We start from the raw sequence: 14,480 nt of genomic DNA, 5'->3' as shown, positions 1-14,480 counted from the left end.
AATTATTATAAATTTCCCAGAGTCGAAACATCAATAGATACCCGAGGAACCGACGTGTTGTGGATGGTACAGTCTATTTCCCGCTCCAGATGCAGTTTGTGCATGCTCCGAACCAGACAGCAGTTCCAGATCCTCGATTTGGTGATATCGGCCGAGTGCGTCTTAGCATATCAGATCGGTGGTAGTCAACTCTAGCTCAGACACGGCTCCATTCACAGTGGCCAACCATCAGGTCGTAATCTGCCAAAGCTTCCCTGAGATATCTGGCATATATTTCGCCTGGAACGGGGCATACTGGCTAAGCCAGTTGGCTGCCTGGGCAGTGTCTAGGTAAAGGTCCATGGCGGCAATGTCCATATCCTCTGGAAGTATTGTTGGCAGCTAATACGTCCTGTAGAGCCAGCGTTGATCCTGCGTGGTTTTTGATGCCGACTGAATGTTCTCAGCGGCGTTTATAGACGGCTTGTATATATTCAGACCTCTCGCTGCAAGGAGTCAGTTCTCTGTGGTACGGCGCTTGAACCGCATGTACTATTTGTGGTATATTCAGTGGCGCTGTAACTCCTTCGGTATACTTCAGAACACCTTCATGAGTTCGGTGCTGAGATACTTACTTTTGGACCCGGATTTACCAGCAATGAGAGTCCAGAGTGGCGAAGCTGGACCACATACGTCCTGTCCTATCGTGCAGGTTCTGACAGACTGTAGTAACCTGGCTCAGATATCGTTTATTTGTTGACTGGGTGAAATCACACCAGGCCGACCTCTGCTCTCTGAATAAACGTCAGTGCGCTTTGCCAGATCCCATGACAGAAAGTGAAGTATGCGTAACCCGACAGTCGTGATCCGGTTCGACTCCTTCATAGCATGGGTGAACCGGCTGAGATGGAAGCAAAAAGTCTATCAGGTTATTCGTTCCAGTGTCATGACCAATCCCGGAACAGACGCAATGTCGTGGATATGGGAAAAGCGCCCAACCTTCGCATGCTCGGGCTACCATAGCACATTCCTCACTTGGCCGGTAGTATAGAAGCAAACGGTCTCGTAGAGTAACGCCAGGACCGTAGGTTTCTGGGGCAGGTATTTCCCGCGCCTGCAGTGGTAGCAGGTAAGAACGTGGATGACGGTTGTCTGCTGAGGCCATATCTCACAATTCTACGTAGTCATAAAGACCTAAAACACCGCCAGGTCACGATCCGCAACGACGAGTAGAGTGCGAGTGTGTCAAGTTGGCTCACACACTGAGCGCAGCGCCCACCGCAGAGCTTCATACAGTCCTGGGGTATGTTCCCGTGTCGACATGTCCGAGCTGGGTGAATACGACGTATGGACATCATCCCTGGGAAAGGACATGCACCTATAAGCGCGCGAATGTTCTCAAAAATCTCAATTAGATGCCGGTTTGCTGCAGGCCATCTGCAATGATATGCATGGTGTATCTTCCGTGGTAATCTGCGTCCTCTTCTATCAACCTAGCCGGGTATCCAATGTACATAAAGCTGCCGAGTAGACCGCAACGCCATGCACATTCGCCTGCTATGATGCGGAACGTTGGTGTTTCGCTTGGACTGACCAGAATAGTCGCAAGTTTGATATCACGGAAATAGCTACAGCTATGTTTATGAGTCTCACATTGACGATCGAACTGAATAGATATCAAACAGAGCAGGGGAACTCGTATCCCATTGCCTGGAAGGATTTTGACCGGATATTGAGTCTAGCAGTTCAGGCCATGTTACCAAGTGGCCAGCAGTGCTTGGATGTACAACTGCGTCCTGGACGAGGAGATCCCAGTGGCAAACCTCACCCCAATTCCCCCAGAAATGCACCACGCGAACGACAAGGATGCCGAAGGATCGCGGCACGCTGAACACTCCTTACCTTCAGGGGGCTGTCGACCCGCCCGAGTCACCAGAATGGCTTCTCGGTATTGAGTTCTCACAGCCAGCTGACCCGGCCTGCCAATTCCGCAGAACGGAGCCGATCGCAGGACCGGCGCTCGCACCCTGACCGCCTGTCCACGGAGGAAGACCCGGGGCCGCGACGGGCTGCGTTTGGCTGTGTGGGTTAAACCACGCCTCCGCGGGCAGATTGACGAACTGGGCAGTGGCCTAGTCCTGGATCGTGGAAGCAGCCGGAGGCCGCTTGTCCCAGTCACTCAGGGAAGTGCCCGCATCGGCGGGAAGGGGTCCTGGGTAGACAGGGCCGCGGAGGTCCGGCGCGGCCAGAATATGAGGAAGCGTATATGTCACTCCGCGATGAGTGACGGTGACAGGTTCGGTAGTGGCCGCGGGAGGCATCCGTACCACCATCTCGAGGACTGGCTAGTACCCAGCGAACGGTGCAAGAAGGCATACTGGTGTCCTGCCAACGGTGACGTACTGGTTGATCATGTCCAGTACCTCCTGGGGACAAGGAATACTGAAGTCAGGCTGATCCATGGGGTGTAAAGAACACAAGCACAGTCATAAAACCTGACGAATCATTCCGACAGTCCTCCTCCCCTTGCTGATCTTCACTCCGTGACTCTTACCCATGTTGGGTTCCCGTAGGGTTTGCTGACGATTCTGGTATGAGGGCTTGTTAGCCAGTCGTTATAACAATACCAAACGTATCCAGAGCACCATGAAATGGGCGCTTCCTCTCTTCGAGGCCATAAATAACCTCATTAACAAAGGAACAGCCTTCATCCGCTTTGTAACGGTTGGTCTAGTAAGCACATCGCAGGCAATAGGCCCCAGTGTCTGCAGCTTCGACTGTCTTCTCCATAAGGCATTGCCACGGCTTCAGAACTAGGGATCGTTCGGTGAGCTCAAGATGCTGCAAGTCGTCAAGCAGCAGATACGGATGACAGTTTGGAGGGATGACCTTCAGCACTTTCAAAAGTACACCCATATTGGGACATTTTCCGTTCGTGAACTGGCCGACGATATCAGCGGCACCAGGTAAGGGCAGCCTCAATGTGAAAGAGGTGCTCTTCCTTCCAATTTGAATCGACAGAGAAATCGGAGTATGTCCTGTACTCGCGGTACAATTGTTGAATGATATATTCCTTTTGCCAACCCTGCTGGTAGTTGCTCCCGGGCCAACTCCCAGCAGCTTTCCGGATTGAATTGGAGGAAAAAGTACCCTACCATCCAGCTCCATTCGCTTCGCTTGAGCCGCCCCGGAAGCAGCTCTTCCAGCTTCTCCAGTGCCATCTGAACTGCCTCAAGATTTTTCTTTCCATAATAAAAAGTGATGCGGTCCATGATTGTCAGGGAAGGACAGAAGCCATCGGAGCTCGAATTTAAACCATTTTCCCTTTGATTTTCCACTTGAAAGGAGAAAGTTAGTCCTTTCGAGCGCCCAGCGAAGGTAGTTGTATTCGTTGATTGTCTTAGTGAAGTGCGCCCATGCTGTCAAGGAGCTTGTTGAAATGTAGCCTTACTTTCCACCCGCCGTGTCACGTACTTCCCCTTGGATAGATTTCTTGGGAGGCACTTGAGAAGGTCAAGACTCTTAACCAATCGACAGTTGATGAGATGACGAGATGACAGGGTGAGAATAGGAATACCGGATAGGAAGTCCACAGGATATCCCATAGTCCGTCCGCTAGAATAACCCAGGCTGAGTGCGCAACGTGTTGAGCCTGCCTCGCTGCGCTTGTGCAGAAAACACCTCCGTATCAAAGACATGAAAGGGTAAAGGTGCTCTTCGGAGAGCCATAAAACAATTAACCAGCCCATCATTTGTCTGGAGTTTATATTGCTTCGGAAAGTATGCAGGGCAAAAGAAGAGCTGGTGTTTTCAGATGCTTGCAGACCATGTGGTTGAAAAGGGACAAAATAAGAAAACGAATAACGAACCGACAACCGAAGGGTATTCCATATGGATTCCATCGATTACTCTTTAGGCTTCGACATCCGTACCACAGGGTGTTGTAGTCCATGCGCCCTGCGATCAGTTTTTCCAGGATACCTTTCTCCGTTTGGTCGGGAGTATATGACATATGTGGGTCTCCAGGGCCATTCGTAGACTGTTGTGCTTCAATGGGATATCTGTTGACGGGCTCTTTCCCCTATCCTTCCCCTTCGTACTGTCTTTGGAACCCACGAGAATGCTTGTTTGTGCAGAGTTGAGTGGCAAGCTGTTGAAAGAAGAGGATTAAGAAGCCGGCATCGAGCATTTTGGGCTGACAGAGGCGGATTCACCCCCTTTATCAAGTTTCCTTTGGGGGTTCATACAGCAGTCGAAACAACCCTGTGGACCTCAAATGCGCGTGTCCTGTAGGTGGTGTTCATTCAGCTTTGGAGTAGACAACACCCATCACGTATGATTGGAGCAGGAAATACCATCGGTGAGGGCATATGAGTCATCCCGACTCGGGTTGTCCAAAGATTCAGGACCCAGTATGGAATTGCATGCTGCTACCCATTGTTCGTATCTGGCAATACCACATGTGGCTTTTTCATGCACAGGATGAAGAGAAGGCGATGGTGACACCTAAGCTATACAGTATATTAGCTTCAGAGAGACTTGAGAGGGTCGGAGTATATACTTACAGTCAGTGATTCCGGGTGGTTATTTGCTCAGTGGTATTCCACTTTTCGCCATCCACCAAAGGTCAAAGGAAGTGTTTACCAATGCCATGCTGTAAGGCGACAGACAGACCGGAGTGACATGAGAAGGGCAGTAAATGGCTCAAGGTGCATACCATATATAGATCAGTAAAGTGGCCACCTGCTAGGCTTTGAGGCTGCCAAACCCTGCACGATTGGCATGCATCCACGATCGAGAAGATTCTGCAGGTGGAGTGTCAGGTCTGTGATACTCGCTCAAAACAGCATCGTCTCAAGGTTAAATGATTAAAGTCACCGTCAGATCCCATGGGTCATTCTGATTCTACCCCACATCGCTGGATCCCTTGAGTAGCCCGAGCAAATTGCTGTCCTTACGGCAAACACATTGGGCAGAAAGAACTTGCACCAGACCCGTGGATTGCATTGCTGGCAGCAAGCAATGCCCACCTCCCCGGTAACCGCCCCGGAGTACTGCGCCGCAAATTGGCAACCAAACCTCATGACAACCCGCATGAATACCCGAAGGATCGGACCGTCCGCTGTGGACCGAAGAATACAACTCCCAACGAGACGAGCATGAATGGCAGGCGGCAGCGAAGGGAGAGGAGATGATGTTTCCGGCGCCAAGTCCGGGGAAGCAGGCGCAGACAGGGATCATAGCAGGGGTGATAGTAATAATAGCGTAGCATGCTGTTAAGGCATCTCCAGACGGTGCTTTGCATGAGACGGTCTGACGTGGCTCGCATATTTGAAAGAATTCGTTTCCGGACGCATCCGCAGAATCAAATCGTCTGGCTTTTTGGACCTTTTGCGGTTTAACGTTCCACTGGATGGAGCTCAGGGAGTGATGAGTGGTAGCCTCTGGGGGTTTTGCAGGCCTTGTGCAATGGACGACGAACGGACCCTTATAGGGTTTTCGGAGGGACATCTTGGTCAGATATGACGGACTGGAAATGCATCTGCTGCTGGGCTGTTGACGCAGCGGCCAGCATTATGGTGAACCAGGAACGGTAAACCTAGCCCTAACCACATGTGTCCTTTCCGCATGCAAGTCGGTGAAAACCGTTTCTTGCATCTTCGATATCTAACCCACATATTAGCCTTAGGGACAATGCCATCTAATTTCATATTGGCAGAAACCCACTAGGTGTGTTGGTCCATTTACTCATGTTGATATTCACATAACACCGGCTGTTGATAGGGCAAGGTTCTGACGATGCAACTCTTTTCTCGCGCTATCCATTTGTTGTGTATTGTACACAACCACATGTGCCCTTTTCGATAGCAAGTGGGAGAGAAGCGTTTATTGCAGGGGCCATGATGTATATGTCGAACCCGCAGATGGTTGGGTGTGACTGGTATCCTTTCAACGTTTGATCTATCCAGAGGTCACAGTGCGAAAGCCCAATATCAACAACGTGATAGCGCCCAAAACAGCGAGATGCCATGGTCAGGGCGATTGAGCAACCGGTCTCGCATAGTCGTAGCGCTGGAATGGTCGGAACCATCCTCCGTGAACCCCATGCGTCTCGCAATCTCGTAGAGACGGGGCGTGAAGGATAACAGGCAGAGCCATTGGAGCACGCGCATATCCATCCGGCTGCCGCCTGGAAGATCAGCGCCTTGCTGGATCTCGAGGAGGTACAAACCGGGACATCGCCGGCAAACTTCCCTGCGATCCAGGAGTGGGAATGATCCTGTGCAAGGGTACACCCTGAGGGGAAACGGCCTTCGAGCGCCGTTCACCGATTAATCCAACGGGTAGATCGACAACAGGGAGAGGTCGTCTGCCGTATAAAGTGATCAAGACAAGCCCGGGCCTTGTTGACGATGGCGTTCAGAAGATCCGGACCCCTGTCCAGCAGTCTGAACAGAGTCACCGGTACCCTGAATAGGTACGGTTCTGGTGAGAATTCCCAGTCTGCCAATCTCCGAAACACAGATGTGACCAGTGATGGGCCTCGTTCTGGTAGTGTTGACAGTGGCTTCGTACTGTAGACCACACCCACACCGCAGCTTATCGCGTTGAAAAAGCTGGTACTGGCATTAGAGTATGAGCTTTTCTGCAATAGCAATGACAACCATTCTGCAACGATAAACCATTTTGCTGTCTTATCTCCTTGTACTGTCCGTGCCATGTCCACGAACACCATGTCCTTTTCGCGACAGCGCTCCTCTCTTCAAATTAGAAGATTGACTAACATAAGTACCATGATATTAAGTTCTTTAACACTTCAAAAATCAATGGTAGCGGCAAAAAGTCTCTCCATGTCCTCATGAACAATAACAGAGACAGAGGATCTCCGCTGCTTGCCACTTCGAGGCTTGCAGCATATCCAGCTGCTGTCATGTATAGAGGACCCAACCAGTATCATTGCGGAAAACGACGTGCTCCGTCCTTAACTATGGCCTTTGCTTGTCTTGCAAATATATTCAATGGGTATTGCAGGGCTCCATAACTGGTGATAGTTCTCTCGAAGCAGCACTGTTACCAGAAGCTGGGACTGGAGTGTTCAACTGCAGAACCTCCTTTCATGGCAGCGTCAGTGCATATTATAACGTAGGCACACACAACCCATGGCCAGTTCTCAATTATGGAGGGCAAAGGAGGTGCGGGATTCCGGCAATGTTGGAATGTCCCTAGTATTGGAAACACCATGACGAACCCGGCTGGTGGTTTTCTTCCACATACAAGACCACTCATAGAATAACGCCCCATAAAAGTGCTGGAAGCTGATAGCAAGTGCACTATCACTCCGGTTTTCGAGCTCGATATCAAATACAACACCGGTGTCGGCATTTTCTGGCCAGTTTCTGTTCCTAGAGTAATGTTAGTCTTGAATGATACGAATGATCGGTCAGCAATGGGTTATATAGTTACAAGTTCCACAGCATCATCAAGTTCGTGAATCAGGAAGTCAAGAAGAGATAGCAGGTATCTGTATTTTGCCTCAGGTATGGGTACGCGCGCGGGGGTGGTATTCTTGAACTCCTGTATTATACAAAATCAGTTAGCACATGAAAACATAAGAATTTGGTGTCAGGACATACTCTTGCGCGGGTCATGTTGCAGCAGTGTGGAGGTACTCGACAATAGGCAGTGGGTAATCGGCGATGGGCAGCAAGGTGTTCGTGGCAGAGGATAGAAGAACATCATCCAATCTATTGCATAAAATAAATGCAGCCAGACCGAAAAGAAAAGAAAGCAAAAAGGGCCGCGACTCATCTGGACTACTTGGTTTCACGAGAATCGAAACCCCCGCCACCGAGATCTCTCTGTCTTGGTCCTTTCTCCTGGAAATGTGCCTGCAAACAGCAGACAGGGACTGACAAGATAATTCAAACTGCCCAGTAAGGTCTGCCATCCGAGATCTCTGGAGACGGAACCTCTCGCCACATTTCTGCATCGGACGGTGACAGCGTCTATTGTCCTAACCTGAATCAGAATGGCCCATGGGATCTGATGGTGACTTTGGATACTCTGCACGATTCGCACACGTGTTTTGGCATAGCGAGACCCTTTATATCCATTCCTTCAACCATCTTAGACGCTCGTATGGGATTGGAGAGTTGAACCGAAGTCTTAATTAAGCATCTCTGGCTAGTGAGCTTACAGCCGACGTCGTAGAACTGCCGGGAAATTGTCCTCTATCCGTAACGGTAACATGCCACAATCGCTGCGTGGAATGCGCAGAACCTGGATGGGTGGTGCACGCTATGCTCCTTCATAAAGGGTGTAAAACAGAATCCAAAATATGGCAATCCTCCGGGGCCGGCATCTGCACAGGAATCGGGTCAATGGTAGACAGGTATACTGCCGGGCTGTAGGTACTGCTGCGGTCTCGTGGTCTCTGTGCATGTCCACAGCCCTAAGTTGCCGGAGTGGTATTCACTGTACCTCCACCATGAGGGGTTCACATGGCCGTTACGATAACAGCCAGAATACCCGCCGTTTGAGCAGGATAGAATAGTATTGAATGTCCCATTCTAAATCGTCATCTGTAGTGACCGACGCCATGACCTCGTCGAGGGACAAGACGTTCCCAGCCTGGAATGTCCATGTTCAGACGGACAGTAATCTTCCATCGACATGAGACAGTAGTTTTATTTAAAAGATTGTATTTCTGCCACCATGGGCCCTGAGTTGTGATGGATTGAATAGTTTGAATGGCGGCGGCCAACAAAATCTCTTGCATTGATCTCGGCCAGTGGCAATGGCCGTCGCGTGAGCTGGGATAGGCTGTCCATGTCAAGAAGACCGGCTACTCTTCCTGCGCAGTGTTATTTGCTCTGTCGCCACGGCAAACAGGCTCTGGTACTCCGCATCCAGTAAGTACTAACGGGTAGAGTGCTCAAGCGCTACTTCAAGGTAGCGGGTGACAAGGCCCGATGCCACCATCAGTCGATGGACCAAAGCACAAACCCCCCGAAGGAGACGTATAGTGACCCGCATGGATTCAACTTACCTTGCTACAGTACCGGGCACCACGATTCCCGGCTGTACAGGACTGACATTTGGAGGAGGGAACTGTCGTCGTTCCGCTTTTCTGGTGTTGGAAGTGGTTTACACCGTTTAGTGTAGAGTAGATAGTCATAGATAGATAAGATGTAGGGTCATCGGTGCCAATCACTCCGTCAGTATCGATGTTATATTGAAACCGCGTAGGCCATTGAAAGCATCCTGAGCCATACAGGCGCTCGCGGGGTGTATCATGGTTTCCCGGTACTGGGCTCTCACAGCCAACTGTTCCGGAATATCGGAGTAACTGACGATAAGACAGTGGCGATTTGGTTCTTCCGGGAGATGGCAGGCAAGGGCTATCGTGTCTGACCGGCCAGTACTCGTTTCTACTCGAGTAGCTCCTCCCTTTGGGCTCAGGCTCGTACCGAGATTTGGATCCTGCGACAGTCCCCGGCCGCGACACCTTCGTCCCTTATGCCGCCGCGCCTCACCACCCGTTATCTTTGCGGATTGTAACAGCGACGTTAAACAGGTCCCTGTTGTCCAGGATTGCAACGATCGTATACCAACGATGGACGGGAAAACGACCATATCAGGTTGGCCAGCACAGTGTATATGGATGACGGGTGTATGTGACCCAGGACGACGTCGTTCATGGTATCCGTCCCAGTGCAGGTTATCTTCAAGGCAATCATGCTTCGATGGGACTTCCATCACAGAGGCGATGGCACCGTAAGGTACTTATTTTCTGCAGCGCAATGTCTCATTTTCAGCTCAAAGTCGACTTCGTAAATCTATTGTAGGGGAGCGCCAGTAAGAGAGTCGGCCTGATGCCCCTGCTTCGAGACCACCCGATTGTTCAACCACCCTGAAGCGGCTACTGGACTGTCGGCATTCGGGCTCAATACGCAGGATTGGAAGGTCCCTGCTGTCTGGCAATGAGTGCAGGACTCTTCCAGTTGCCCATCCTCATTGGAGAAGACCCATTCTCGTTGATCCTGCCTGGACTTAGGGCTACAGACCGCAGAGAGCAATCCGGCCTTGGTAGCGGCTTTGTTAGGGCTGCCTTTTCATACCATCCACCGATCTATCGGCCAGCCCAGCAGACTGTGAAAGTCGCGGTGTCATCCAGAGGGAAACCCTGTCTCCAGCATGTGCTAGGGTCCAGGCTATTCGCTCCCAAACTCCATCCAGATATTGGCTTCCTCATCCATCACCCAAACCTCGTTGCTGCCAACGAGACAATGTGGTATATGTGATACCGCTTAGATCCCAGCAGACAGTGCTTGGCCGGTGACTTATCAGCCGAAGCAGTGGTATCCACGGACGTCTTTCCCTCGACAGCATCAACGACGAGCAAGCTGAGAATTGGATTGCGGTCTGGCTCGTACATGGAGCGTCTCCTGCAGGACTGCATATGGCTCTCCCACTTCGTCGTCAGGATGTCCCTCTCTGTCGAGTCCGCTCTCTGAAACTATCTCCCCTGTACAATCGCCAACTCGTCGTCACCGGGTAAAACAGATTCCTGCAGCCTGGGGAATTTCTGCCTTCTTGCGGTCGCCTTTCTGTGTTCCTGTAGTCGTCACAAGGCCATGGCGATTTCTCAGAACGGGGCCGGACATCTCTGGCTCGTGAGTTTCCAGCCAAGCCACTGTGATGGCGAGTGTTGCCCATACCAGCGAGAAGTAACTTCTTCTTCCGCGAGCCGTTGCTCCTTGAGCCACAGGTGGTCCACGACAGGGGTCCATGACAGCAGTCGATCAAGCAGCGCCACTGGAACACCCAAGTGGTAATTATCAACCAGTATAGGCCCGTCGAGAACGAGACAGCCAGACATCGCAGGATGTCCTTATTCCATTCAGGATTCCGTGCCTGACAGCTAGCGTGCAGTGTTATAACCCACATCAGTACTAGCCCATGCCCAGTGGTTGTAGTAGGTGGTTGTAGTAGAACCCTGACTTCCAGCCACAACTGTCTGTGGGCAGCCTGCGCAGCCAAAGGTTCTCTCACCCCGCATTACTGTAAATCCTTCCCTAGAGCCCCCGTTCGAACCCCGGAGTGGATGAATCAATATTAGAACCCACCGAATGAAGGTTTAATCGATTTACGGGAGGCAGTCTAGTTAGTACTATACTATAATCTCCAGGAGATAGGATAGGCTGCCTGAGCGCAGAGGCGTGACCCTGCAAGCTCTGTTGCCTAGGGGGGTGTGTTGGAGATAGCTGGCTACCCACCAGCCTTGCAAGGTTTTTGGTGTAGCGGTCAAGCGTCTCGTCAGGGCGTCCTCTTCACCCCTTTCTGGTTCCTGCTTCCGCTGCGTTTGAACTCTTGTGTATCGTTTTGCGTATTGTTATTTCCACTGCGTGGGGTGGTGCGGGATCTGCTGGTTCTGGGTTGTTCTGCACAATTTGGAGCGCGTTTTGGATCGTATCCGTTCGTTCGTTCAGCAGCTGTTCCTGTATGCCAGGTATTCCTGCCCAGGGATACCTCCATCCGGGCCATGCCATCTAGGTACGACCCTCCACTCACCCCGATCTCTAGAAGTGCAGCTTGATAAGTGCATTCCAGCCATAACGTGCAGGCGGCTGTTGTGGTGAACAGAGTGCTTGCTCATTGCAAACGGTGTTGCACAGCAGATATCTTCCCGCGCCAGCGTTTGATCTCGAAAATCGCGAACGATAGAGGTGAAATGCATGGCGCTACACTCCTCACCCGCAGGAGGCTGTTGTCCTGTATACCGTAAGTCACCAAAGTGTCCTCTCGGTATTGGGTTCTCACAGCCAACTGGTCCGGCCTACTGAACCTGCAGAACAGGACGGATCTCTGAACCGGTGCCAGATCCAACGGAGCCTGCGGGTGGACTGGGTCTGATCACCTGTCCAAGGAGGAATACCTGGGACTGTGACAGGGTTCCCACGGCCACGAGGAATAAGCCAAGCGTCCTCGGGCAATTGACAAAGGCGTGATGGATGTATAGCGGATTAAGCAGCCAGTTTTGAAGCCAGCGGGTCAAATGGAGCGTTCAATTCAGTCCAAAAGCTATGCCATGTCGAGAGCACTCACCCGAGGGATAGGGCTTCCTAGATTGTTTAAAAACGCAGGTAAAGTGTGTATTGAGAGGTGTTCCAGACCCAGCCGTAGAGATAGCACCGAATTGTGCATTGGTGTCCGCCAGAAAAAACCCTGGTAAGTAGGCCTGCATTGCCATCTTCACCAAGCAGAAGTCCTTCTGTTAAGTAGAATAAAGGTCTGATGCAGAGATCTGAATCCTGTTCAGTTTCTGATGAAACGCCGCACGGTCACACTCCGTTGATATCACTTTCGTACCGATATCTCGAGAGAGTTTGATTCCAGTGTTTCATTTGCCGTCATAAAAGTGGGAAGCTAAGAGACAGCTACTGATTCCAGTCAGTGATGCATCTTGTATCCCTGTATCCACTCAACAAAGATCCCATCTCGCATGTATCCAAACTTGTGGGCTCTAAAGAGAGTAAGTCTGCGAGCGCCACACAGTGAGTTGAACACCTCCTTCCACGTCCCGTTGGTTATCCAGATTGTGTGAATCTGAAGGACCTCCAAGGAAGACGCAAACCTGGAGATTGCGAGTAGATCGGAAGCTGGAAGTGTCTCTTCCTACCTAGACCCGAGGTGATCCTCGCTTCCTGTGTTCATGGAGTTTCATTCTGCGATATTCTCTGTACTCTCGGACTCAAGCAGACCCATTGCCAGTCTAACCCAGGCCGTCAATGTACGGACCTGGCAGAGGCATGTATATGTAGACAGGATTCTGGGCATACAGCCGGATTCGACAGTTCGAACGCCTGCATCAGTACCGAGACCATTGCACACGAAGACCGTTGGTTTACCATCACTCTCGATGAACCCTTCTGCGTCGGGGGTTGGTGTTGTGTCAGTCGACGAGCCTTCCGACCTCTGTGCCCGAGCAGGTGGTGGGTTCTGGTGGAAGAGAGTCTTTGGCCGTTCCTTGTTCCCTGTTCGGTGTTTCCAGTGATTCTGCGTGCTGCCTCGGGTGAGGGCATCTATGGTAGAACCGACGTAACTAGCTTGTGCTTCCCGGCGTCCCGTGAATAGTGTGCTCATGCGCTCCCGGAACCTGTCCATGGCTGGGTCCTCTAGAGGTATTCTTGGTATGCCCCGAGAGGAGTGGCAGATGCGCGCTGCTTCGACGGTGGGATCGGTAGAACCGATAAGGACGTAGGTCCGTTGCCCAGTCCTCTCGCTCTCACAGTGCAACATAACGTCACAACAGGGACCCGCTGAGGAACGAGCATGGAGATCTCTGAGGCAGTTTCAACTAAATAAAGCACTTTAGTCTCAAAGTCGCCTCGATGGTTGCAAGGATGCCGTGGCCAGTAAGGCATACGCACTTCAAGCATCAAGATATTCAACACTTCACTCTCCATGTCCACTTGGTAAGACGTAGGCCGACGTAGATTGCAGCTGGCCATCTGTAATAGCCACCATACTCCTCTTATCCACCAGCCAGTGTGCCGAATACGGCTTCAAAATGCACCTTGTGGGAGTGCCATTCCGCCACAGGTGCTTGCAAGCTTGAATGTCATTTTCGGAATTGAAGCACGAGAATCTCATGTAGTTGAGCTTCTATCCGTCCCAGACGGAGACGTCAGTCGCGTTACGACAGGAAGACAATGATATCCTTTGCGAGCTAGGGTTGTTTCACAGAATGACCTTGATCTCCATCTACCAGTATGGTCAAGGACAGCAGCAGAACAAGCAGCCCTCGACTCCAGCACCTGATGCAGTATTCTTTAGCGTCAGGTCCCATTGTTGCCTCGAAACTGACCAGCCAGGGCCTTGTCGCTCTTCAGCCTCTCAGTCTCTTGGGCACCGCGAAGCACAATTTAGCGACAGCATCACTAACAGCCCCTACGACCTTGTCGAGCTCAAGGTAGGTCCCGTAGCTGTCTTTGCTTTTCATCTTCAGGACAACCCAAGCTCCACTCCATATAGGCGAGGTGAAAACGACGATAGACACAACCAACGGAATACGCCCATGTGCATTCTACCTTGTTCGTCGGGAACCAACTGTTCCATATCGCCGTCTCCTGCTACGGGAACCTTGAGACACCGCGCCAGAGGACCATAAATCCAGTCATGGTCTCGTTGATTGTCTGTCCTGAGCGGATTGTGGCATACCGGACCCCCAGTGCATCGAGGAACATCTCGACCATCCACCCGGTTAACGGCCACTTGGTGAACACAATAAAACGAGGTGCAGGCTGGCTGTACAGGTCCGTACCGGCAAACGGTGGTTCCCACAGACCTTCCTCATCGAAGATTTTGAAAAGATACCACAACTTCGGAGCATCGACATACTTGCTGTTCTCACCAACAGCTCCCTGGCGCTCGGTATGCTTGAGGCCAGGAAACTTGTCGTGTCAGCTGAAGCCGCCTGCGATACCAGGTGCTTGTGC

General features: G+C 51.4%; 6 protein-coding genes across 6 annotated transcripts; 1 reads left to right on the top strand and 5 right to left on the bottom strand.

The window, feature by feature from the left end:
* Positions 1-1,845: 1,845 nt before the first annotated feature.
* ASPSYDRAFT_94926 (uncharacterized protein) lies at positions 1,846-2,450 on the top strand (the record flags this gene model as incomplete). Its single annotated transcript, XM_040853048.1, has 3 exons — positions 1,846-1,927; positions 1,974-2,052; positions 2,108-2,450. The coding sequence occupies 3 exons, from the start codon at positions 1,846-1,848 to the stop codon at positions 2,448-2,450; spliced, it is 504 nt and encodes a 167-aa protein (XP_040696903.1).
* Positions 2,451-3,274: 824 nt separating this feature from the next.
* On the bottom strand, positions 3,275-4,444 carry ASPSYDRAFT_541993 (uncharacterized protein). Its single transcript, XM_040848814.1, has 3 exons — positions 4,335-4,444; positions 3,849-4,266; positions 3,275-3,780 (listed from the first exon to the last, which is right to left on the bottom strand). The coding sequence occupies exons 2-3, from the start codon at positions 3,989-3,991 to the stop codon at positions 3,402-3,404; spliced, it is 522 nt and encodes a 173-aa protein (XP_040696902.1). The 5' UTR covers positions 3,992-4,266; positions 4,335-4,444; the 3' UTR covers positions 3,275-3,401.
* Positions 4,445-4,884: 440 nt separating this feature from the next.
* ASPSYDRAFT_36653 (uncharacterized protein) lies at positions 4,885-5,490 on the bottom strand (the record flags this gene model as incomplete). The annotated part of the gene is made up of 1 exon (XM_040845451.1): positions 4,885-5,490. One exon carries the CDS (start codon positions 5,488-5,490, stop codon positions 4,885-4,887), a length of 606 nt encoding a protein of 201 aa, XP_040696901.1.
* Positions 5,491-7,590: 2,100 nt separating this feature from the next.
* ASPSYDRAFT_541799 (uncharacterized protein) lies at positions 7,591-8,143 on the bottom strand. Its single transcript, XM_040848806.1, has one exon. It carries the CDS (start codon positions 7,967-7,969, stop codon positions 7,625-7,627), a length of 345 nt encoding a protein of 114 aa, XP_040696900.1. The 5' UTR covers positions 7,970-8,143; the 3' UTR covers positions 7,591-7,624.
* Positions 8,144-10,372: 2,229 nt separating this feature from the next.
* ASPSYDRAFT_541816 (uncharacterized protein) lies at positions 10,373-11,198 on the bottom strand. Its single transcript, XM_040848809.1, has one exon. The coding sequence runs from the start codon at positions 10,927-10,929 to the stop codon at positions 10,462-10,464; it is 468 nt and encodes a 155-aa protein (XP_040696899.1). The 5' UTR covers positions 10,930-11,198; the 3' UTR covers positions 10,373-10,461.
* A 1,012-nt stretch (positions 11,199-12,210) lies between these two features.
* On the bottom strand, positions 12,211-13,541 carry ASPSYDRAFT_541814 (uncharacterized protein). The gene is made up of 2 exons (XM_040848808.1): positions 13,413-13,541; positions 12,211-13,339 (listed from the first exon to the last, which is right to left on the bottom strand). The coding sequence occupies exon 2, from the start codon at positions 13,279-13,281 to the stop codon at positions 12,703-12,705; it is 579 nt and encodes a 192-aa protein (XP_040696898.1). The 5' UTR covers positions 13,282-13,339; positions 13,413-13,541; the 3' UTR covers positions 12,211-12,702.
* Positions 13,542-14,480: the final 939 nt, after the last annotated feature.

This window comes from Aspergillus sydowii, assembly GCF_001890705.1.
Source record: "Aspergillus sydowii CBS 593.65 unplaced genomic scaffold ASPSYscaffold_17, whole genome shotgun sequence".
Lineage (NCBI taxonomy): Eukaryota > Fungi > Ascomycota > Eurotiomycetes > Eurotiales > Aspergillaceae > Aspergillus > Aspergillus sydowii.
The sequence above is the reverse complement of the archived record's forward strand: the minus strand, read 5'-3'. Positions and strand labels throughout refer to the sequence as shown.